Source organism: Falco biarmicus, chromosome Z (genome assembly GCF_023638135.1).
Source record: "Falco biarmicus isolate bFalBia1 chromosome Z, bFalBia1.pri, whole genome shotgun sequence".
Lineage (NCBI taxonomy): Eukaryota > Metazoa > Chordata > Aves > Falconiformes > Falconidae > Falco > Falco biarmicus.
The window spans coordinates 1,607,664-1,634,646 of NC_079311.1; the positions used below are offsets into that span (position 1 = coordinate 1,607,664).

At 39.7% G+C, this 26,983-nt stretch overlaps 1 protein-coding gene across 4 annotated transcripts in view; it reads right to left on the reverse strand.

Annotated features, from left to right (window-relative positions):
* SSBP2 (single stranded DNA binding protein 2) overlaps positions 1–26,983 on the reverse strand; it is a 191,356-nt gene that overhangs the window by 55,160 nt on the left and 109,213 nt on the right. For 2 of the 4 annotated variants that reach the window (XM_056323654.1, XM_056323655.1), the window contains exon 5: positions 12,540–12,629. The exons of the other annotated variants lie outside the window; for them this stretch is intronic. In XM_056323654.1, the coding sequence (XP_056179629.1) occupies positions 12,540–12,629 (90 nt within the window). The remainder of the gene's footprint in view (positions 1–12,539; positions 12,630–26,983) is intronic. 4 annotated transcript variants of the gene reach the window in all.

Sequence of the window (26,983 nt, forward strand, 5' to 3'; positions counted from 1 at the left end):
ATAAACTGTGTGTTTAATATAATTTTGCGAGTAGTAACAACGTAAAAAGCTTGTAAAATAAGATTTTCCTTAACCCCTGGGAACACAAGGGGACAAGCAGATAATGTATTTCTCTGTAGGGAAGTCTCTGAAGAAGCAACATTGAAGCACCGTAGTCTCACTGCCATCATTTTGATTCCAGTGTTCAGGACAAGTGATTTCACAGAAAATACCCACCAGGAAGCTGGTGACATAAAGGCACAGAAGGTGGCATGTTTCTCTGCCAGTTCTGCAATTCTTACTCTGTCTGTTTTTAGCTGTTTGGGTGACTCTAGAACACGGTGTGTTTTAGTTTTCTTGTACTTAATACTGGTGGAATAAAAACATGTAAAAGATGGTGTTCTACTAAGTATGACAGATTTCAACAAATCTTGTTTTTCTTTATTTCCCTTCCAAAAGCTGGGAATATAATTTCCTTGCTTCCAGACTAGTTTTCGGGGTGTGGGTCTGTGTGTGTGTGTGTGTGTGTCGCACTGACATTTTAATTCTTTTTTCACTCATACCATTACATTTATTGACTACGTCCCACATAAATTGCCGTTTACCAAATATACAATAATCCACAGTCAAACAACTAATCCTGAATATTGCTGACATTTCAATTCGTGTTGAGACTGAATTCCTAATGAGATTGAGTTTACCATAAATGTCCGTACCTGTTCCATTACATACATAGTACGTGATACCCTGTGACTCATTATACTGGACAGCGCAACCCCAGGTAACGAGCACCCCCCACCAGGAAAACAAATAAATGTAGTGCACAAAGAATTACTGCCGTTAGTGGGCATGCACACATCTGCTAACTGTAAAAATACCAAGAGCAAAAATGCCAGTAAACAAAGCTCGGGCTGAGGAGAATAAAATGGAATTAATACTGCTTGAACAGGAGAATCCTGGCATGAAAAAACCCACCTTACTCAGTCAGGGTTGCTTAAAATAACAATGCTCGTCGGGCTTCACGTTCACAGCTTCCCAGCTAGGTGTACTAAAAGGACTCTTCAGCTCAGAAAAATATGTATTTGTCTGGTCAAAGCAGGACAGGAGTACGTTTTCAAGCACACCTGGTTTAAATGCCTACAATAAAGGCTGGTGCAGAAAGCAGGGCAGTAGCTCAACCAGGTGTCATCCAGCCAAAACAGACCCTCCGAGGCTGACTGGTTTGCAGCTGGGTGACCTGCTAAGCATGATGTGTGGAAGCCCCAGGAGGGATGTGCCCAAGATGGGCAGTCCTACAGGAGATCCCACAGAGGGGAAGGTGTTTGACATGTCTCAGGGGCTTCAGCACAGTGTCAGACGCGCTCAACCAGCCACCAGCAAGTGTGCTCACCTGGACACCTCTGCCTGCTGCGCACCTCTCCTCTGCCCCAGCCTGGGGCAGCACCACCCCGCTGCGGGGGCAGTGGTGGACGGTGGAGATCAGATGGACAGACAGCATCATCTCCAACAACAGCTCTATCCAGACCTGGAAGAGGATGCCCATGCCGCACGCTTACCGCATTTCACATGGCTTAAAAAAGCAGAGGAACAGGTTCTGCTTGCACCAGGCAGTGATCTGCAGGGCTCCCAAAAAACACCTCTAAATTAATGGGTTGAGATGCAAACAAAACCAAGTGACAACTGATCTTCAGCTTTTTTTTTTTTTTTTTTTTTTTTTTTTTTGTAACCTGCATTATCAAATTTAGAGCAATCTCCTTAGAGTGTGTATCTCAATACCCAGAGAGGCAGATGATGCTCCTAACTGGAGCACATCTCTTAGGGGAATAACGAGAGCACACCACAAATTAAAAAACACAAGGTGAAACATAGTTTTAGCACTCAGTATAGAAAAGGACTGAAATGGTATTAATTGCTTTGGGTAATTCAGTCACCATAACCAGCACAAACTCTAAACACTACTTATCACTAGGAGCTGAAAACTGAACAACAGAATTAATTTGTACACACTATGACAAATTATTTAAAATTAATTGTGCTATTACTTGAAGAGCAGGTATTGTGAGAGGGTCCAAGCTGCCAGCATCAAGGTCATAAGCCAGATGGGAATTCTCATAATGACTGAATCTCTTCATTTATTCACTTAAAAGACAAGAAGGGAAACCAAAAATCTTTGTTCTCCTCTCATCCATTAAAAAATGAAATCAATTGCCAAGTGAGATATTCTGCCTCTGAAAATAAATTAATACTCATTCTTTTTTGGTTTTCAAACACAATTTCTGGTTAAAGGGAGTGTCAAAAAAACCGTATTTGTGGTTGAAATGGTAAGAAATAAGACTGCCTGATATTTTTATTTCACTTTCTTACGGTAGCAGTACTGAAAAATGACTGGGATGTAACATTAGTGTATCTCCTCAAGACTCCTGTATTTTATAAAATGGTTTAGAGGTGCTGTACAACTACTGCTGGTGTGTGTGCTTCCACTCTCACTGAAATGGGGTTTTGTACTCTTCAAGAATACCAGCGGTGAACCATAACATATGTGTGAATTGAATTAATCGAAGTTAGTTTACAAGTCATATACTTGCATTTATTTAATTTCCTCTAAGTTTTTTTTGCGGACATCAATGGCCATAACAGTCACCACAGCATGTAAGACACTCTTCATTAACACATTTTAATTCTAACCAGGACTAAACTAAATTAGCTCTCAAAACAACACTTGTGCTGGCACAGCCTGCTGATAAGCACAAACATGTAACTTACCCTCTGTGAAGCTCAGACAGGCTATCATCTATTTTTAACAAAAAATTATTTCCCTATTCAGCTGCACTTTACTGTTAAGTACAAACCTTTCTTGTCTTCCTTCACCCCCCAAATGGCTACCAAAATGCTAGAGGTCTTTGTTTTATACTTTGCTAAAGTAATTCAGAGATTTGGGTTACACACTACACATCTCGCAGTTTACTAGCAGGAGTCAAACTACTTGTTTCCACTTACACTATTTCACATAAAATAGTGTTGGACTCTCAGCACTGAGCCTGGATTTCTCTCTGCATTGGCCCTTCCTGATAATCAAACCTATTTCCACGAGTAAGTTCTTCTCTACGCTTCACACGAAGATACCTGAAAAAATAATGTATGTATTTATGGTTTCCTAAGAGCAGCCCAACACGCTCCAGTAACCTCTAAACAGCTACAGTAAGAGGTTTGATTTAATTTAGAGTATTAAGCAAAACTAAAGATTTTTTAAAATAATCAAAAAGCCTTCCACCAGACATCCATCTTTTCACATCTAAAATGCCAAAAGTTACAACAACACTAGCATTTCTGACATCCCTGGTCAAGAATTACAGGACTTACTCCACCATATGACAGAATATTGCAATATATACCTTGCACACTCTGCATAGGAAAATGAAGAAATAAAACCTCTTAAAAAGCAAAATAAAACAAAACACAAAACCTTTTGTCCTAAGCAGTTCTCTGTGATGCTAAAAGCAGGATCTACCCACACACCTGGGTACTTCTCCAGAAGTTTGAGAAAGTAAGTAGTACTCATTCGGATGATCAATGAATCAATGATCTTTAGGAATTGTACTGTTATTACATCTGCCTCACATGCTGGGAAATATTATCTCATGCTCAAGAAGATTTAGCAAGTGGGAGAGAAAGCATCTAAGTTCTGCACACGGTATGTAATGGAAATTGTGAAAGAAACAGAATTTTAGAAGGGCTATTACCCACATGCATTTTAAACCAGGTAAATAGGTTTTACATTAATTTTTATTAAATGTAAATACTACAGAAAATAAGAGTATTTCAAACCTGACAAGCTAAAACTAAGACATCAAGAAGTATCACCTATTTTTAAAAGATAAACTTTGCTTTTAGAATTCCAACATCATACACACAGATCACTAAGCTTGAGAAAGCATTTTCTAACACTTAGTAAACCACCTAGTTACCCCTGATTATGATATATGATTGATTTTGTGGAACAACTTTGACAATGAAAAGCTGGAGCTTGTTATTCCTGCTGTTATTTTTAATAAATATATTATTTCAAAGCTACATGCATTATCATCATCCAAGGATTTTGGCTTCAAACCCAAGCACCTGTGGCTCATGTAAAAAGCGAGAGTCAGACTACGACAGGAACTGAATTAACCTTAGCAAAAGGAAGCATCATATATAAATGACAACCCTTCTGCTACTCTTTAGCACCACTTCAGCAGCAATGTATTGACAGTTTTGGCGTATGGTCAGTACCCTTACATTTCTGAGGTTTCTCTCACAGATAACCTGAATTTTCAGGGTAAGGTTATGAAGTTCAAAACAGACCTCCTAGGTAAACGACTTGTGCCCAATTCCAGCTCTTCCTTTGCACCACTCTGTAACTAGCTGTGGGTCTGCAGCTGCTTGAGATGTAGATGTAGAAGAGGAGGCTGGGGAAGCGTGGGCTCAGAGCTTATTTAGCTACTCAAGCTGAGCAGTTTTAATTTGTTCCAACAGTTATGAGCAGTAAAACCATTACCACAACTGCAGGACAGTATTATCAAAGCCAGCAGATGTCGGACACCTTCATCTTTTTTGATTTTGACTTTGTTCCTGGTATTTAAATGAACAAAAAAGAGAGGAACACACACAAACTACTTACAGATCTTTCTAGATGCTAATCTCCTTTCATAGAGTCTAAAAAGTCAAAATAAGGTATAAAATTAAAACATTTTAAAATACAGTATGATCCTGGCAATGACAAAAATGCACAGATCCCAATTCTGTGAAGAATTAGACATATGCGTAATTTTATGCACTTGAGTATTCCCAGTGTCAGTCTGTTATACTGGGGTGGACGCATTTAACAAACAACAGAGATTCCAAAAGTACAATAAAATTCTTCTTACTGACATTAAATATATAAAGGAGGGGGGGGGGATCCCCTTTAAATTCTATTTTGAACACTGTTCAAGGCCCACCAAAGCTGCCAAAGCTGCTAGCTTTACTCACAAGCTGTATTTGTAGCGCTGGTGACAGTGCATTCACTCACCGTAATACTTCAGCGACCCATGGGGCTTTCCAAGCTTCTGTATCTGCTCTGCTCGGGGCCCAATTCTGTAACTTTTCCCTCCTTCACCTGCAATTATCTCATTTTCCCCACTGGAATTTAGGATGGGCGTACACATGTAGCAAATCTAGCTAATTTTGCAGTCAAGCTCCAGGTGGTTCTTAATGATTTGTACACTTCTTAAAAAAAGTACAAGGTAATGCTGAAAAAGTGAGGAAAACATGAGGATCAGCAATGAAAGGTGCTACCAGGCAACTGCGTGGGTGTTAGGGGAAGACAAAAGTTGAAACAGTTCAAAGGGATTTAAAAAGAAACAAAACATTTTTGAATCAATATAGATACGTATTACGGTACTGCAAAGACCATCCTGAGAGATGCCTGCATCTTCTAGTTTTAGTCATGTAATTTAGCAGCTGGAATTAGGAATCCTCATTCCTTGTACAAAAAACAACCCCTGGGTGAACAATTCGTAGAAGCAACACAGCCACTCCAAAATGGCTTTAAAGGGACGCTGGAGGATTTCTCCTTCCACATCTTCCTTACTGCTGGATGTCTGTTCAAATGAGCAATCAGGGAGGATGTTCTGCGAGCGTGAAGGGGCTGAAGCAGAGCATCACGTACCCAGCAGATCCCTGGCCAAAGTAATATTTTCAAAGGTACTAGTACATATGAGCTACATTAAAGTGAGCCACAAGGACTGAGCGGAACTACAAATGCACTGGTTTAACCACAGCTGTTGTGGAATCAGAGGAGATGTAAAGGTGCCATCTGTATTTCTTTGGGAGACTTCAACAAGTAACTTCTAAAAAGGAGCAGATATTCTACACTGCCCCTTGGGAAACAGCTCAATTACCATTTTGCTTGCTAGTCTCCTTGGGGATAAATAGCAAAGATTTAACTGTTTTGATCAAATGCTGCATTCATCAAATCCATAATACAAGGTCTATTTTTTAAAATGTATCATACCATGACTTTACTACAAATATTGTAAATATAAGTATAAATTTAAATAGTACATTATAAAGATATTTTACAGCCTTACACAGAATCTTACGAATCTATTTTCTTTTTATATACAAGTAATTCACTATTTCTGTTTCAAAACATGAGCGGTGCGTGTCGTTACTGATTTTTAAGTCACTACCTTACTTTGCTTATTTTCACTATCTACATGCTCTTTAAACTTTTTTATATACCAAAGAGTAATGCTAGGCAGGAAAAGAAATGGAAAAGGTCTTTTTGCTCCTGTCTCTTACTGTAATGATGCTCTCCTAAAGCATTAGGTCAGCTCTACTAAAGCACAAACCACCACCTCTGAGGACCACGGATTGAGCCAAAAGGCGAATGAACAATTGCCACTAGATGGCAAGACAGCCCTACATTACATTGCTGGGCTGGGTTTGGGCTGGGTTGGGTTTTTTTCCCTTTATATAAGAGCAATATGTAACACTTGTATTTCAAACATGGTGTCGACACATTTTTCCCCTGATGTTCCAACTACATGTGACGATCACAAATTGGTGAATGAAGCAAGCTACTTGAACGATGCCGTTACAATATACATGTACTATTGAAATAAGGTTTAGCAGTAAGCTTTTAACAAATTTGCTGGGGAAAAAAGGAAAGCACTTAAAAGAAAGAGCACTTATATGTGAAAAGGTATAGTCAGTGCAGAATCTAACTTTTTAAAAAATTACCAAGTGAACTGTCAATCAGCAAACAACCTGCTTCCTCCAAATCTCAGTTGGCACTTGTTGAATTACCTATTCCGCAGTGTCTCTTAGGTGAGTGAGGTACAAACCCCAAGCTGTTGCCTGCCTGGGTGCCTTTAAAAAACAGACAGGTTCCTTATGCAGATGCAGACATGGCAAACTTTTGTCAACCATGTAATAAAAGAGATGAACATAACTATGGTTAGAGTAAATACACATTTTAAAGTTTCCTGTAATTGCAGTGCAAAAGTAAGCGGCTAGGGTCAGATATTCAGCAGTGCTAGCTGCCGCTAACTTGGAGAAATAACATGAATTCCACTGGATGAGAACCTCAGCGCTTCCAAGCAACCTGGTCTACAGAAGATGTCCCTGCTCACTGCAGGGGGGCTAGACTCAGGTGACCTTAAAGGTCCCTTCCAACCCAAACCATCCTACGCTTCCAACTCTGTGTTTAGGTGTGTTAAAAAAAGAACAGTAACTAAAATGCAAATAAAATAATATGAAAACAATACTTTCATTCTGTTTAAAAATTAAAAACACTTCAAGTGAACACGTGCTCTAAAACCTCCCCCTTGCCTCTGTTTATTTGCTTGCTAAAGCTGATACTGGCCACAACGATCAAATAAGTAGTCTGCAAAAATACAAAGGTAAAGTATATCAAATTTTTTAGCCAGTTGAAAATCAGTGAAGAGATGGATGGAAATGGGCCAGCACTTCACTATCCAAAGAGTAGCGGTTCGCCCCTGAACACAACCCTCACACTTCACATGGGCACACTGGTGTGTGGCCGTGGAACAAAAGCATATCCGGGCTTCAAAATTCCCATGATGGTATTTCCAAATGTTCATGTCATTAATTTTCTAAATGCATACGGCACCATGATGTGCAAGTATGAAACACGATTTTTTGCCAATCTCACTGTTCTCAAGGAGTGCGGCTAGTACTGAACGCTTTGAAGACCTTGTTCTGCCTGTATCTAAGAGGGCTTTAACAAGCAACACTTCCATACTGCACAGAACCAACTGTGGAGAAAAATGCTGGCTGTCCTCAGGACAGAAACTGGAAGTAAGACTGGATGTGAAAATCTGAGTCTTTAAATTCTTGACCTAACCCTCTTTGTTCAAAAGTGGATTAATTTAACTCACCATAAGTGAGTTTTTTAGAACCTCCTGTAAAGCTTTGCTGATATTATATGCACCCTCTAACAACTAGACACAAAAGTAAATAATTACTACAGTATTGTTCAGTGATCTGGCTGCCCTACTATTTATTTCAGTATCAGACAGGACTCCAAAAGCAGGGACAAATACTAGGTCACGTTGACCTCTGTGGATGGCTGTATGAAGAAACTAACAACAGAGTAACTCTGATACTAAAAAATGGCATAGAAAATGTCCTAAATGACTTTTATTTTATTAACGTAGTAGCTAGATGCCTTCCTCACAGGGTAGCTCCATGTATGGGACGTGGTCTAGAGGGGAAAATGGGCAATTGTTGACGTAGTTCAAGACCCAGACTGGAGTTAGATAAGCATTTCAGGAATGTATACAGCCATCTTACCCTTACAGAGTCTAATACCGTTTTACATGAAGAAAGAGAATTGAGATCACTTACCTTGCATTAACCAGGAAAACCATGGGTAACTTAGAAGGAATTGCACATCACTTTTTAGCATCCAGGCTAGGAGTCTGATTCCCAACCATTATCCTTCTCTCAGGCTCCATATTTAAGAAAGCAATTTACCAGAAGCAAGACATCACCCTCACTGAACTGCACTTGACTGGTTATTTCAGCCTGAGACAAAATCAACTCTAAAGCCTGACTAGGTTCTCCTATCTGGAGCTTAAGAGTCCTGCATAACAGGAACTATTGTCTTCGTTCCTTCCGTAGTCCCATACACTCAAGTTTTGCTGCTAGTGCACCAAGAACAGATTCAGTTACTACGTAACCCAGTTTATTTCCAGAGTATCACCTATTCTATGTACTGAAAGAAAATGACACACACACAAAAAACCATCGCTATGAAATTTAAAGTTACATGAAAATACAGGCACACCAGTCGATGAAATTGAGACACATTCTAACTGTACATAAAGCTGTTTTCTTGACTTTTCAAATTTCACCTTTGACACTGTAAACAATTCTCTTTTTTAAAAAATAGTATGATTTAGTTGATGATAATAGTTGTGCACAACTCTACCACCTTCCTTTCACTGTATCACTGTAAGGCATTCTGGCCTGTCAGCACTGTAGTGATCACCATCCATCACCTGAACTGAAGTATAAAAATACAAGTATAGAGAAAGATACAAGGCAAATTCAACTGCTGGCTTCACAGCTCCACCTTTGTGGACTAGACGTAGAATGCCAGAGACTGCTAATTAACATCAGTGCTCGTGGCCTACACATATGTGGAAACCTCATCTCACAAGTGCGGAGTTTTACCAGATACTGTCTGAGAAACCACGCTTCTCCCACAGTATTCTACCTCCATGTACTATACTAGCATACTGGATTGTTTTCTTTTATGAAAAATAAAGTGTATTTATTTTCTTTTATAAAAAATAAAGGTCACAGAAACAATGCTAGTGGTCAGCAGTGCCAATAAATCTGGAACGCAGGTGATGTTTCCTGGTTCCCAGCACGGTCCCCACCTAGGTTGTCACCTTCCCCTGACCTGTCTGATAAGAAGCAATTGCAGCAGCAAGAGCATCCATTTCACTTACATCCCAGTTGGTGGTTAGTGCTGCGTGCCAAAGTGGAGCTGCACTGCAAAGCCAAGAGCCAGGGCTGATGAGAAATGAAATGACTTTAAATCGTCCAGCAATCCTGAGTTAGCCAAGCAGAGCTGGGAGGTAGCTGCTGTCAACAGTTCTAGCTTAGGCCAATCCAAACATTTTGAGAAAGCAACAAAAGGCACCCTTATCATTCCAGGATGATCTTCTAGATACATTTTAGGTTGCAAAAAGCTCAAATATTACAGTGTGTTTGTAGTGCAAAGTCTTAGTGAACTAAATAAAGATATAAGCACTATTCTCCCACTGTTACTATAAGCTTCTGACTCTTAAAAACCAGAAATTTTCACTTTCTTAATCTAGAAGTGGTCTAAATTCCAAACCGTCACTGAAAGAAGACCAGCAGTTCATAGAAAGGCCGAAGTTCGTCAGTATTTGGATCAAGACAGATGAACGTATTTCCTGTGATTTGGTTTATTCTTGTGACCAACTGGGATCAGAGGAACTGCAGAAGAGTATACAGAAAGTAATAAAAAGAAAGCAGCTATGAAGCAAGTGTGATCATGAGTTTCTCTGTCTTGCTTGTCATTTCACCTGCCTTTTATGGCAGCAGATGATGCTCCCCAGTTTTCAAGGTTCATACACATGGCTATGTCTGCCGGTGTTGTTTTCTTGTCCTGAGATAAATTGACATTGGTAAGGTTCAGGTCTGTCTGAAGGTGTTACAGCCACATATTAACTGCTCCTTGACAACACTCACTTCAGCAACACAACGCATTCTCATGGACTGTCTGTACCTATGTGCTTTATACACACCTTGCAGTTTCAGCACACGGGTATGTAATTGACTGGATTCTGGCTTAGCTCCCCTTGCTGGGATTGCTCCCAACCATATCAATGTATCTGCTATCGAACTTGCAGTTGGATTTGCTAACTAGCATGTTATGTCTTTACGTATATTCTTAAGCAGATGACTACAGCAAAAACTAATGATCTCCCGGAAAATGTCTGTTCTGTTGACAAGGCCATTCGACTGAGGAAAGCAGATCTCTTATCAGCTAAAACTAACTGTAAGGAACTAAGCTTCAGCACCACCACGTCAGAGCGAGACACGATGGCACAGACCCAGCAGTTTCAAGGAGAACCGAAGGGTGATGTCTGGAGGAGTCCAGACCAAACTGTGCGCTCTGGGAACGCTCCTTGCAAAGCTGCAACTCACTGGCCATGCTGTTGAACTGATGATAGCTCTGATTAATGTCACAAACTGTAACATGGAAAATGGATTTTCCTGTTTATTTTTGATCCCAGGCCTTGCAAAAAAAGCAGGCTGTTGGTGGGGCTTCAAGTAAGAGTGAAGTCAGACACTGACAGACAAGGAAGGTTTACCCATACTTAACTTCCTATCATCTTGTCTTTCTTTTAATTTTAAAGAACTAGAGTGGCTAGAAGTCTTTTCACGCTTCTAAAAACAAAACTCCCACACCCTCCTCATGCAAAAGCTTTAAAATAGCTACTTTCTCCTCTATACTTCACATACTTCTCCTATCTGTGTCCCTTCCCCCTCTTAATTGTCTTCAAACACAATAGAAGAAAGTAAGTTTAAACTTTAATTCCTTTGACATTAGAACTGGAGTGGTCGGCTAAAATAGGAAAAAGTGAAATATTTATACAACATTAAATATTAAGATAAAATTGTTTGTAAAAACATCTACTTAACCAGCTGTTCAAAAAACCGAAAACAGAAATAAAATAATTAATCAGTTCTGCCAGCTCCTGAGGATTTTGTGACTGGCAACAGTAAGGTATTTTCTACTTCACATGCCAATTACCTCTTCCTTCACGTATTAAAAGCCACACCTCAGTTTTTGAGTTGATGAAGGAACGAACACGCTCATGCCAGGTTCAGGGTTTCCTTATGTAGGTACCAGTACTGCAGATGGCAGTTTTTCCCTCGGTGGGAAGAGGAAGACCATAGAAAGATCGCTGTCACTTACAGACAGTGTAAACAACGACTGCTGATATCCTGCCATTTTTGTACAAACCATCTGGATAAAATAAAAAAGTTCTGTTTTTCCAGATGAAGTATGCTTCTTTTGTCTATGTATCTCAGGGAAGAAAGAGAAAGACACTGGTCTCTGCCTGGATTTCAGTACTTGGTTCTTACAGAATGTCCCATCACAATGTTCTCGCCACATCACAGTTCTGGAAATACAGGTTGTTTCTTTCACATCGTGAGATCAAGTATGCAAAGTGGAAATCTCTGTTCCTCCTGAAGATCTGTTTCAATGCTAGAGATGCTGCTACTTTTTGCTCCTGCTGCACTGCCGCAGCTTGGCAGTGTGGAGAAGAACAGCCCAGCTTTGGTGAAGGGGAGATGCAAGCTCGCCCACAGGAGCAGTCCCGTCTTGAATTACAACTGTTAGGCTGGCCTTGCACTAAAAGCTGCTGGTTTTCCACCACAGTATTCTGTACTGTTACTGTCCAAACTGCTTACTGGGTAGTGAGTTTCATTTATGACAGAACTTAATAGGAGGAACACACGGTCTAAACCCTTGGCTTGTTTTCCTAGGCATTAGGGCTGGGATATTCAGTGTGCAATGAGATGCTCAGTGGGATATTCTTAATTGCCTAGGTCTAATTCCCACTGAAACCTGAACGCCTTAAAAATCTGGCCTGTGGCTTTACCACAAAGCTAAACATGACCAACAATATTACTTTAAAGTTTCAATGCAATGTGTGTATACCATCACAAGAAATTTTTATAAAATTATGTTCAAGCATTTCCAGTTTCCACTCATTACCTGGCACCACTTCTTATCCTTGAAATTCTGAAATGAGTTCTGCTGTACTATTTCATAAATGAAATATCTGTCAGTCAGAGAGAACCCTTCCTTTCCACCTCTTCATTTTTGCAAAAACATAAACTCTCAAGTATAGCACCATACAGTGAGACAGAGATTAGAACAGGACCTTTTCTACAGACTTGTAAACAGTATTATGGAGGATTTTCTATCCTAAAATTCCTGTAACCGTAATTTTTCTTAATACCTGAAAAAAACCCGGTGGTACAGGACCTACTGGCATGCCATCTCCTGGGGGAATGTTTCCTAGCACTGGACTGGGAGCTGCTGCAGCACTCTGAAAAGAACAAAGGGAGAATAAACCTTTGTCATTGCATGGTAGGCATTAAACTCCAAAAAAAAAACCCAAACCAAAAAAACCCCCAAAACCTGACAGAAATGCAGAAAGTAATTCTCTGGATATGTCATAATGCCACTGTTTCATCTGAAGGTAAATTAAAATTGTATAGTGTTTAGTCTTCATTTAAACAACTATAATGATTTGTTAAAATAATAAATGCATGTTGAGGGGAAGGATGCTAGAGATTGCATGGATATACAAACATGCATCAATTAGATAAATCTTGACTAGATTTAAAAAAATACTGCATCTGAGTTTGTCTATTTATATACAGATGTGAATGTAACTTGCACACTTTTTATTGTATTATGTGTATAAACACCCTCACACATCCACAAGGATATACATACAGCATAAAGAATTTATGCATCTTATCAGCAGTTTCCAAGCACTTTAAAGATAATTTCAGCAGACTCTAATATTCTTTCAGAACTACATCAAGCTTCAAAACAGGGTTCTGTTACAAACAGTACAAGAAAGCAAGCTCATGGTTCTGCTGGTAACGCTTATGATTTTACCAACTCCCAAAACAACCACCGTGACAAATCAGAAGAATTCAAGCTACGTCTTTGGAAGAGAACAGAAGAAATGGATTTCTAAAAAGTGAATCAGAGGATGGAGTTAGTTACCTTTGCAAATCCTTCAGCTGGAAGAAGCAAGGGAAGAATATTGCTTCTGGCAATTTACAAGCAGGAGATCATCACAAAAAGGGAAGCCAAACTGTTATTGTTGTCATGTATTGGAACCTCAATCACTTTTAATTTCTAGCAGTCTTCCTTCCTGCAATATGTTTCTGTAGGGCATAAGGCTGAATCACCTATAAATGCTCACAACCTTCTGCAAAAGTACTCAGGCACACACAATGTACCGAGAGCCACACTTGCAGCCTACTAATGACCTGCCGATATCTGCCCTACCGAATACGAATGGCTTATGTTTATTAACTTATCACTCTCCTGTATGCTCACACTTGATATCCAAAAGATGCAGATCTGGAAACTGCACTTCCAGGTGTTTGGCACACTACCTAGGAAATTAAGAATAATGCTGGGAAGATCTGAAAACTGGCACAAAGAAAGGCTGACCTTTTTAAACCAAGCAGAAAGGAAATATTCAGTTCATGACCACAGATTTTTCAAAGGCTTAAGCTGTGCTGTACAATCAAATTTCTGAACAACTCGCGGTAGCATATTTAGCATCTAGGCTCTGTGTTCCTTCCAAACAAAGTCTAAAACATATCATCAAAATACAAAGACTGCAGAAAGTGCTGGCCTCAGAACTGAGCACAAGACTTCTGACTCACTAGAAAACACTGTAAAATAAAGGGTCTTGGGCACTATTTATGCAAAGATCTGTTCTGCAGGACCTGTGTTAAATAAAATAGTCTTTAAATGCAATTGATAGAAAAAGCCAGCCAAGTCAGCTGGATATAGCAAACACTCCTGAACCATAATATATTCTTGTGAGAGGCTACCACAAACCAGCCAAACCAATCCCTAAAGCTGCAGCAAATACAGACGGTTCTCCACTAGCCACTGCAATTCTTTGGGCACTGCCTGAAGTTCACGACACCGGAGTACGATGCTGCTTAATGCATGCAAAACCATGCGACTCCCTGGAAGGTCTCAGGTGCTCCCCTCAGGTCTGTCACAGTCTCTTGGCCTCCCAGAGAGGGAAATAAGCAAGTGGTGTGAATGCACAGAAGTAACTCCTGAAGAAGAAAATAATTTTGTTACCCTTTCTTTCTCTTGCACGGCTTCTGTGACTGTCTGCTAATTACTTCCAGATTATCTGCATTTCCAATGCAAAACAGAAGAAAATGTTTTCAGCTTTTTTTTTTTTTTTTTTTTAATCAAAATTGATTTATTTAAACTGAGCATCGGGTAACAATGTCAAGTAAACTCATGAATAGGTGCAAACACAGTTTGAGTGAAGTATGCTGGATCTTATTTCCATAGGTACAGGTTTTCTAGATGAAGAATGACAACAGTAGCATCACTGATGAAGAAAATTAATGATGTTAAAAGCCTGAGCATCTTAAAATGTCCAAAACAGCCTGCACTGCAGTCTCTGACTAAGAAGGAGTAGCCCTTTAAAAGGGCACCAATAACAATGACACTTAATACAGTATCATCCCTCCTTGCACACTAATTCCTGATTGCCCCTATGCTACCTTAGCTGTGTCCATCTATACTGCCCGTGTAATACGCACTGTAATACGTCCAGTGGAGCTGATGCTACAGAAGAAAGCATCTGAACAGATCATAGTAAGTCACTGGGCAAACACATCTCAACAGTATGAATTCAGACAGGCAAAATACTGTTAAGTTGCAAGATCTTGGAAGAGGAGCTAAGCAGCACTTCCTCTGATACATGACCTCAGAAGCCTCCCATTCCAGGTTCCCTCCACTCCTGCTCATATTAATTAAACTATACCAGGCATTAATGCATGTCAGAGTGCCCTAATGCACTCAATGCATCTCAGATATCCTTCTCAACTGCAGCCTCTGCCAGAGCCCCCAAGGTATGAAAGGACGCTTGTAAGAGGAGGAGGAACGACCTCTCAGGATGCAGTGCTCCTGTAGGGATACAGGGATCTGCCCCTGCTGAGTTCATGCCCTGCTGAGCTCAGTTTCCCACACTGAAAATTACTTCAAAAAAGACCAATGGTAAAATATACTCAACCATTTTTAAAAAGAGAGAGAGAGAGAAGGAAATAATGATTATTCTAAAACAGGGGGAAAAAAGGATTAGAATTGTATTTGTTAAGATCTAAGTTAGCCATTAAACCTCCTAACAAGGCTTTGTAAGAAATATACCTAAAGATAACATTTTCATAATTGTCTCAATAGTGGTTTGTGGGATTTTTTAAAAACATGTATTTTCCCCCTTATTTTTAAATCTGACTTAGCCCTGATACCAGAGGAACCCAGCTTTGTTCCTCGTTGAACCTCAAAGATGCGCACAGAGCTCTCCCGGAACGGTGACATGGGCACAGGCAATAGACATAGCAATGAATGACCGTCAGTCCACCTCACACGTGTAATGAAACGCATTGTTTTCAGAGGTGCTGCCGATTCCTGGAAAGGGGATATGGCCCCAAAGTGACCACTTTGTAGGAGGAATGAGTTTTGTGCAACTTTGTTGATGAAGAAGAAAGGAGCCAGATGAAGCCAACACGTGAGGCTGGAGAGCTTCTACAGCCTCCTCAGAAAGCCTGCTGAAGGCTGAAGGACTGAAGTCCCATTCCAGAGAGCTGCCCTGAGGGTGGCCAAAAGATCTGAGCGGTGCTATCAGATGGATATCATTTGTGATGATGAGTGGGGAAGAAAAGCAAGGTCTCGTGGAGGTGATTACACAACAAGTGATCCAGACTGATTTACTCGGTCTTGGTTCTCATGGTTTCTGGAGAAAAAGGTCGCAACCAGAAAGGAACTAGCTCTTTGCTTCAGGCTAGCTACTCAAAATTAAATTCCTTTACTAATGCTGGCCATTTTTTGATTGTGGGCCATGATGTTTCAGGGAAGTGTTCAATGTGTTGATTTTAACTGGCCTAATTATTTCAGACTTGATTACACCATGCAGTTCACAGACATTTGGGCAAAACTCTCTCTGCTCTGTGCTTCTGAGTGGGAAGGGGGACAGAACAATGCAACGTTTTAGTGGCCATAACAGTAGGTCAGGTTTACTGACATTCGAAGTACCTCTTAATAACTGTAAAAATATTGCAGTTACAGGCATTCTGCAATAGTCCAGTCTTAGGTGTTACAGAAACTTCAACCACTATCTTTCATTATGTAATATACTGTTGTGGGTTTTGGGGTTTTTTTTTCTTTTTTCATGTTTGTTTGTTTGGGATTTTCTTCCCTGATGGGCAACAAAGTCCCAAAACCAGAAAGAAATCATTTTGGTGTTTTAGGTATATTACATTTTCTAGTTTGTGCTATCCAATTAATGTTTTAAGAACTTATACCAGGTAGATCAATAAACAAACCTGCAACTGCTGCACTGAAATATTCTTTCTTATTCTATCCTGATGAATTATTCAATTCTTTTTTCACAGTCCCACAGCAAACCATAGCTTCTTTTTGCATGTATTACAAGTTGTTCGTCATTTATACTTCCATTAGTTTGACATTTTAAATACTTGCAATTTGCTTCCTCTGCTCTTCATGAAAAGATGAAATAGGAAAATCTGAACTGCCTAATAATTTTGTACAGTGTTACCTCCTTAAAAACGGAAAACTGTATTTGCTTTTGTAGCTAAAATACTGTATTATGGTAACTCTTTAAAATTATCAATTAAAATAGTGTACTTGAATGAAACTTATTGTGGTCATTCTTTGCTATACCCAAGCTACTCATGACAATGTGAAAATAGATGACCATACTAAAAAAAAAATACAACTAGCCATGATTTAGGCTGGTTTTCACAATAAAGAAATCACAAAGTAAATGAAAAACAAACAAACAAAAAAGGTTATTCCATTAGCACAGTATCTGAAATATAAAAATCCAGAGAGAATTCTCCAACACATGGGTCATTTTTTGAGACTAACACAAGAAGTGGTTTATGATGGAAGCTCATAGAAGAATTCCATTTGCAGTCAAATAATTTTACAAAGAAAGGACTTGGCTTTGTGTACAAAAATCCTCATCCAGCTCATTCACTAACCCAGGCATTTAATTTCAGGTATTTTACTTAGGGCAAGACATCCTTACTTTTAGCCAAAGTAAGAAGTTTATCATGACACTAAAAGGATATTTCTAACTTTTTAGAAGTCTACTTGATGATGGGTAAGAGAAGTTGGACCTCACATATATGAGAGATCCATGGCCATTCTTGGCCACTCAATTCCCTCATCATCCAAGTCTCGTCCATCAACCTCCTCTACATCAGCCCTAAACCTGTTGAGTTAGCTGGACAGTCCTAGTTCCTGCTGAATTACTGGGGGTGGTGGCTACCCACTTCTTCAGCTGCATCAAGCATCAACCTAATCCCTCCTGCTACCAGCTTATTCGGAGGCAGTGTCCTTGTGTTCTGTCTTCTGTGGCAAAGCACGAGCCTTTCACTGGTGTGTTGTGCTGTGAAGACCACACAAGTGAAGTCCCTGCTGACCTGCAGGCAGGGACAAGGTAGTGCCTGCAGATGACACTGAACTACTGGCACCGGTGTCGATGATGCAGGCAAGTTGAAACCCCTGTCTTAGAATTTAATGATGCTAAAATGGCCATGAAAGAGGAAGAGAGAGCAACACTTTATTGACAGCACAGCAACAGTGCCAGGATGAAGGAATGGCATTAATAACTCTGGTTTGGAAGGAAGTGTGGAGATAGACCTAGTAAGGCAGAGAGGCTTGCCCGTGCTGTCAAGTGTGCTAGCCTGAGTCTCTCTCTTGAGAAGAAATTATTTCTATTGGGAGTCTGAAACAGTTAAAAAGTCTTTTTCCCTTCTTAAAGATGTTCCTCTCACTCTGTGCGCAGATGCACTGTGCTTTCCCACCCTCCACACCACCTCCCATCATATAGCACAGGCAAGCAACGCGTGCCTGCGAACACTTTACTGTCACCCTGAGTTGTGACCCTTCCACATACTGCTGGGAGCAGCAGCTGGTTGATGCTTCCATGGGTAATTTCCAGGCTGACAGAGCCTCTGAAAGACAGCCCTTCGCCCCTGATATTAGGGTAGAACCTGGAGGGGCACTGCCATGCCTGCCTAGAAGGTTCACACTTCTTTGCTGCACAGCTTGATGCATGGTGGGTGTGCGATGTACCACGAATGCAGCAGTAAAGGCAGGCCAGGGCGAGCACATGGAAGTGAATTAGCAGCATCAGTACCATTACCTGAAAATTTTCATACTGGTAACATTTTGTAGCGCAAATATGTCTCCAGAGCATTCAAGAAGAACAAAGCTCCAACTGCCCTTGTGAGTCCTACAAGCTGTACAGTCTGAGCAGAAACATCCTACTGCAGAACTGGCTGCAAATTACTGCAACTGCATGTTGGATGCACTGTTTTTCTGGGTTCAAGGTCAGGAAAAGACAACCAAAAACACCCAAGAAATTTTGTGTTTATGCCAGATCTCGGAAGTCGGAAGCCTAAGCAGCACTTGCTGGAAGTACTCTATGGTGCAGGAACTCGTACTTCTCATACTCCTTTTGCTGAAACTCTAATTAAATGATACAACTGAAAGCTTTGCTCTTGATTATTCAAAAATTTTTTATCTGATTTTATGTATCAATCAGTAAAAAACTGCTAACATACTCTGAAATAATGTAAGCAATGCCAGACATACTGTAGCTTCCTTCCTTCTTTCTGAATCCTGCCTCAGAGACAAATTAGGTCATGAGAATTTTGGCAACATTTTAAGAAACAATAACACTTAGATCAGTTTCTCTGAAATACAGGATTTTTTATCATGAGTGGTATTTTCGTAAGACATCTACTACAGAGCAATTCCAAGAAACAGCTGTATTATACATGCAGTATCACTTTACATTTCGTCTAAACCTTAACGTGACTAAGATGTATTCACTCCTCAAGTTCCAAGTACTGAAATACAGATACAACTGGCACTTAATGTGGTGTTAAGGATAATTTTGATCCTGTAATATTTTATCTTATTTTAAATCATTATTTTTAAAAAATTTTAAAATTTATTTTAAAATTAAAATATTAAAAACCAATTATTATTTTATTTTAAAATCACTGAGCTTTCTAACCTAAATGAATTTAATTGTCTTTTTAAAGTTATGGTGTCAGTACTAACAGAATGTATTCATATATTCATATATGCAACCAAAATACGCATTAACCAGACAAAAATATTCTGTCATGGAGTACATGAATATGATCAGTTGAATCAAAACCACTGCAGAAATGTTCAGCATCTCAGGTTAGTTTTGTGTATGTTCACATGACATTAATGCACAGGTAATTTAAACAAACTGAACAGTGAATGCCTGAGGATGGATATGGAGGACAATACAGGGAAACCACAACCGCTGCTGGTACCAAGTTTGAAACACTGATGACAGCAGCATACTGTTGGCAGAAAAAGCAGAAAATGTTTGATTTTTGGTAGATATCTCCTTGAAACCCGTGCTGAAAGCTCACAGTGATGCTAAGCATAAATAAGACTCTGCTAGTCAGTTGATAGCTCTGAGATGAATGTACAACTAAGTTCATATGAAAGTCAAATGTCTTTCCAAATCAGTATTGCTTAATTCATCACACCCAGCGATGCCAATTAAGAAAACTGTAAATAAACCGGAACAGATGACATTGGGGCCATGATGTTTAGCTGTGACCAGTCCCTGATGCACCAAAAGTGCAATACTGAGAGAAAAATAATCCAAAAGCCAACTGTCTATTTTTGTCACCTTCTCGTACCCTCCTTTTCCAAGCAATTTTATTAAGTTAAGCACAGTTTTCTGGTTGCTTTCCAATAAAGGCATAGTATATGTAACATACCAAAAAGCTAACAACTTATTACTGACTTGCTGGTTATTATCTTAAAGAACACCTTCTAATTCACAGCATTTCGTGCCTTCTCCAGCTTACTACAAACAAACAAGAAACTAACTGAACAGACACAGCAAAGCAAAATTGTGTATTGTGTTTTATCACATTTTACTGAGTATTTTTGATAAAACTATGTTGTCCTCTTTAGGAGAACACTTTAAAAAACTGTTCTTTCTCTTTTTTTTCCTGAGGATGAAGGATAAATATTCAGTACTACTTTTTCAATTGATGAATTTAGGAAATTACTGAAATCAGGGAATTTAAATTTATTTGTTTGCTTGTTTGTTTTTTTCTGGAGAGAAAAATGATGGATGATTACTATTTCCAACCATATTCATCATAAGTTTAATTTCTGGTCATTGAAAGCTTCAAGTGTCACACATACTGTAGCCAATATTGTAACACCACAAGCAAATTCCCATTTGTAAACACTTTATAGCTTGTAACTTCTGAAGTATTTCTAAGCCATTAGCTAGTTACTGTAACAGTGTTTCATTATTGTTTTACCTACCATAAATCAGAGAAAGAAATATTAAGAGGAACTATGTTGATTAACCTGTAGAAACCTCCTCATTTTCGCCAGGATAGAGCATACTACTCACCACTCTGAACCAAAAAATTAAAAAAAAATTAAGTAAGCTGTTACAGGGCCTTTGAATGCTCAGCTGTACACAAAAGAACCATAACCCCTAGGCTGAGCAGCCATGGCTTATGTAAAATGAATTTAAGACTTGCCCAAAAGGGTAGACTCATGATACTGTCAGAAACAAGCCATTTGAAAGATCTGGATAGCAAGACCTAATTAATTCTTGGTGTAGTTCCATTGATATCTATTTGTCTAAAACGTTTTTTTTTCCCGTTCTGTATACAGGAAGGCATTCACAGGACAGCAGTAGTCTGAGAAGTGTAACTGTAGGTGGTCACAGTGCTATTCCTTCTAGCTTCTCAGTTTTCCTCAAACTGCAACTCCTTACAGTTTGAGCTGGACTCTGGCACTGTATTTCTGTTCACTCCATCTTATACATTGTTATCAGCGATAAACAATACATCGTTTCATATAATAATAAATTAACAGCCAAGTTGTATATCTGTTATCAGGAAAAAAAAAAAAAAAAGACAATTATTTTTTTGTGGGGGTGCGGAATTGGTTTGCTCAGTTTACACCAGCAGACCTGTTTGCCCAGCAAAGAGCAAACCTGCTGACAAGGACAGTATGCTCCAGGACTCCATCCGTTCCTCCTTCCCCAAGAAATAATCCTACTCAAAAAACAACCTCACTGTAAGCAAAGCTTCCCCGTATCTGAAGTAGGATTACAGTCTGTTTTACTGTATCCCAGTGCTCAGTCTGGGGGGGTTTCGTTCTACTTAGCTGAGATAGTGAAATTCTATTACAGTACTGAAAAGCAGGTATAAGGTTGGAAGTACACTCTTAAGGGTAGCAGCAATTATTTTTAAGGAATGCTTTGCTATCGATGAATAAAACAATTTCCAACTCTTGCCAAAAGACAGTGTTTCAGTCCTGTCTCTTAGCTGCTGTTTCTTGGATTATTTAGAACACAATTTCTAGTCAAAGATTTCTCTGAAGTATGATTATAAAGAAAAGTTATTTTAAAAAGAACCTTTACTATTCACCGTAGGTAGTAAAAACACTACTATGCATAGGTATCAACAGAATGTTCACTTAAAAAAAAAGTGCGAAAATAATTTGTGTTTTAAATATGGAGATAAAGTATCAAATTCCTGTCCACTTTATCAAAACTGAACAGAACCATACTTAAAAGCTGAATACTTGGATTTTCCTATGTCTTTATAAAGACACAAAAAAATAGTATTTCAATTAATGTTTTCAGACAGTCCTCTAGGAAAGTAAGGGCATTTGTTTCAGCCTAACTCAAAACCCTGTGTTATTTAAGTAACATACACCTATGTACAAAATCAACACACCAAAGGCTAGCCAGCTGAGTTATGTCACGCTTTTGATAAAATGCAACAGTATTATCGGATTCATCAGTAATAACCATGCTGCTGACAAGTTAAAGGCACTTGAGGACACAAAACGTTGTTGCTGCAGCTTGAAGCCAAGTTGCAGTGATATTTCAATGAAATGACTTCTTTCCAGAAGTGACACTTACACCCCTCCTCCAGATTCCCTGGAGACCAAGACTGCTTCGGTCTGCTAGCTTAACAACCACAAAATACTCGATGCGCTATTTTTTCTACGCTGCACCTCCAGATCACATCTTTGTTGAGTAACTGACATTGAAGGCCATACGTTTAACCTACTGCCTTCCTCATCACAGGAGTCTGGATGAAGATGTGCAAAGACGCTTCTCCTAAAAAGCAGGCAGCAGGAAACTGGTCAGAGGAAATTGCTTTACTTACATGACTGTGACACGTTACATGTGTCTAACCAAATTTTTAGGTCTATCTTACCAGATCGAAGCATTGCTTTTACGTTTAAAATTGCTACATTTAAAACTGCAACTATCATCTTTTCTCAGTATTTTCCCCAACAGTTGTTGGGGTCCTGGTAACAGGACTGCAAAAAAAGAGAAATACTGCTGCAGATTTTTAATACACACAGTGAAATACGGCTAGCTCCTGAAATGATTATTCCGAGTAATTTTAAATGGTGACCGATCATACAGCATCCTCTACAACTGCATCAATGATAGGTACCTAAAACTAATTTTTAGAAGTAACAGTGCTTAGTCCGCCTATGAGTTTGAGCAATACTCAGATGATCACTGTGCTTAAGCTGTGTGACATAATGCACAAAGTGGGCTGGTCGCTGCTAGTCTTTTCTTCCTGCTTCAAACACACTTCATTTTGGTCTGTGGATGTTCCACAGAAAACTCACATTCGGCACAATTCTGCTAGTTAGGCCAGTATGACAAGTACACTAGAAAACTGTAACTTTCTCTAGTAATTAAGCTGGTTGGCACATTGTCTTTTGGTCATTTAATTAATCTACTTGTTAAACCAATTTTGGTTTCCAAAGCTTTTAACATTGCGATAGCATCATATTCCAGTTCTCATGCCAGTACTCCACACAACGGTCAAGTGCTCTCCCATTTTAAGAATACAGTTTAATAATAATAAGATTGAAGTTTCTCTTCATCTCTGTGTCTTTTTCAAGTTACAAAACACAAATGAACAAACATGCTGTGAGCTTAACGACCAAATTTTGATTATGAAATACAAAGTAGACCAGTCTGGGGTTATCCCTGTGTCACCTGGGAGTGATTCAGCAATCCTGGCAACATATGCACACCTTCAGAAAACAAACAAACAAACAAAAAACCCCAAACAAAATAAAACAAAACAAAAGGAAAGCCCGTAATTCCTTTACTATCCAAAATGAATTTTTGTCTCCACATTCCAGCTGGCTGGAAAAGCAAGCATACGCGCAAAAAATAAATTTGATTTCAGAAGAAGCTGAACTGCAGTATCTCTTCATGGTGAAACTGCTCCTCTGCACAAGGAATAGTGTATTTGGGTGTTCCTAACTGGACCTTCATGTCAGGAAATTCCTCATTAATAACCGCTACTAAAATACTAACTACAGAAACATCTCTGTCTTTCTCAAGGCTGTGCTGTAAATGTTATCACTCTGTCCTAAAACATGAAAATACATGACCTCACAATATTGCAATATTGACAGCACATTTTCATAGACAAAACATACTGAAGCAGCCACTGGATTTTTTGAACATTAGCACCATTGTTGGTCGAGTTAGCGGTATATAACACAATACAGGTTTTTCTTTAGAGTCTCTAGCCTGCACTTCATGACTTCAAAACCAGTGGCATTTCTTGTATACACAGGTGCTGAAAAACAAATGCTTAATTCCACAACAAGTATGTGTTCATTTTAAGACGCCGAGAGACCTGCAATTAAAAAAAAAAAACAAACAACTACACATTATTATTATGCTTTTAAAGAGATCTCTCTTTTTCTTAAAGAGTGAAGCTGTTCCCTAAACATCTTTAACTTAATTCCATAAGCAGAAACATCATCACAAGGCAAATATCTCCAGGAAAGTTACAAGCACCTGAAAACTAAAGATATATGCTGGAATATCTCAATTTCCATCTGACACTGAGTGAAGCCTTTAGGAATACTTCCCTACCATGCAGGAGCAACTAGCTCAGTGAGACTCATCCCCGCAGGCTCCCTCCACAGCCACCACAAAGACCAAGATACTCAGAGAAGTGTCTTGGGTTTTAATTAATTTAATTAAAAGACTGGAAGAGCGTTACCTTTCCCCAACATCTACACAAAGGATGTGCAGGGAGATCAGCCTCACCGAGACTGAGGTTCGCCTTTGTGAAAATCCTCTGTGCATTCACGCATTTTGAGTTTAACTGAAGCACTGCATGCAATGTATGGTGCACACCACTTACAACAAAATACAGCCCACTAGACAGGGCTTTTTAGACATGCCTGTACCTTGGGTTTTCAAGAACAGTTATGCAAACAGAATGTTTAGTTTTTAGTGTTTGAGCCTGAGAAAAACATCGCCAGTTTGAAGGAAAATACGATAAAGTTATAACTCGGGGAAAGACAGCCTGTAAAGTATATAATTTTTCTCTGGTCATTTGAGGATCTATCCTTGGATAAATGTAACTTGTTGAGCACAAAGTTAACACCTCTAAGTGTCGGAACAGAATTAAGTACTGGGCTTATGAAGACCTAACATTTTCATATGGGTGATTATTCGCTGTAACAGTTATCTTGGGCAGTCTACCAGTAACACAAGCCTGACCTGCTAGCCCATGGGGTATCAGAACTCAAGAAAGAGGCATCCATCCTTACTCAAGGGACAGCAGAGGCAGAGGGCTCAGTCCTGCGGGGACCTGCCTGCGTAAGGCTTTTTAGGCGTTCTCCTAAATGCTTCAGCACCTGAAACACGTTACCTGTATCTGAGACACTTTCTGTCTGGAATGGTGGTCTGATGCACATGCCCGAGACTTTTATTTAAACTGGGGATATGGGTAAAAAAAAACCCATAAAAAGACAAAACACAACCAGAAACAAAAACTTAAAACAAAAACCCTCCTCATAAATGGCATTTGAAACCCAGCAGTTCTTCTGCTGCCCCACTGAGGAAGCCAGGCAGAACCACAGTGATCATAAAGTTAAATACAAATGGGTTACAGAAAATACAAACCCTAAATCCTGCCCTTTCTCTGGGAATTACACACAGTGCCTCACACTAGAAAACAAACCTGTTGAGCGCCCAGCACGCACCCCCACGGCTTGCTGAGGGCTTCAGCTGGGAACAAACAGCCTCGCTGGGAAAAGTCCTGGCTTTAGCCGTGACTGAGCTCGCTGGGTCCCCAGGTCACACTGTGAAGTCACACAGGGGAAGCCCAAGTGGTTGTCTCAGGTTGCTTCTCCTCCAAGAACTAATTATTTTATACCCTGTGGTGTGAAAATCCATAGCGGTGATACTGAGAACTTGTGTTCTTTAGGGTTAACTAGCTCCTACAGATCTTAAACATAGCTGTGAAATTTCCATCTTTTGCTTATTTTGTTATTAATGTTCTTAAGTAGTGCCCAGACAGACACTGGCATGGCCCTTCCTCCATGCTGCCAGCAAGCCCGGGACATGGGGAGTGAAGTCAATCCGCCTCCTCTGCTGGAGGGATGTGGATTCACGCCCACCCTCCACTTGTGCAACCAGCTATCCCACCGGGCTAGTCCCACCCTCCTGCAAACTGTCGGGTCACTCACACGGAAAATGCCAACATTCACAGTGTCATTTTAAATACGTATGCTATACAGGGAATGAGAGACAAAAATCCAGCTGATTTGACTGCCAAAACTTCTGCTTTACCATGTAATTCTTCATTGCACCCCACGAAAGGAAAGAAATACCAGCTAAAACCAGGAATGTGGTATGAAAAATTCCCTTCACAAACCGGCAGGATTGTAAGCAGCTGGAAACAGTCAGGCACCTGTCATAAAAAACGGTACTATCCAACCTTGCCTGCAATGAACATCTATACATGCATAGATTGCATATAGACACAGATTGGCTTTAAATGTGAGTTATGGGTACGCACATCTTCACTGAAGATGCACATAGTATGGGGAAGGAACCTTTATGAAGTAAAGCAGGTATAAAACCCATCATTTACAGAAATAAGCCAGGTCATATAACACCAACCCAAAACAAAAGGAAGCATTTTCCCAAGCTGCGTAACAAAGTGTGTGAGAGTACACCCAACTGTCACGGTCACCTTTGCTCCAGCACAGTCCCACGCTGACCTGAAAGACTAGAGATAAATGTTAGTAGTCACTGGCTGCAGTAACGCGTATTCCACTACACATAAAAAAACTGGTTTCCTCCTCTTAGCAAACACAGGGAGGCTTGCAGGAAGGGACGTACAGATCGATCCAGTTTAGCTCTGTTCATTGAAGAAAATTATCTGAAGTGGAGCAGCGCTGCTGGACAGCCATGTCCTACCTAACACCTCCCAGTCTGTAAAGCTGCTGGAAGTTAGTTTAAGCTCAGGTTAAACCACAGTAGTCCAAATACTATGCAATGTACAGGCTGGTAACAAGAGAAAATAAGAATCAAAAAAAAACCCTGAAGCCTTCTCCCCATCCTAAACTGCTGAATCTATGACAGTCAGAGACATTTTCCCTCTCCACCCTGACTCCAGCACCTCTTTCTATGACACTGTTTCTCTGCTCTCTGATAGAGAAAACCCAACCATTTCTTCAGCCACGTTGGTTAATTACAGAGACCTGGCT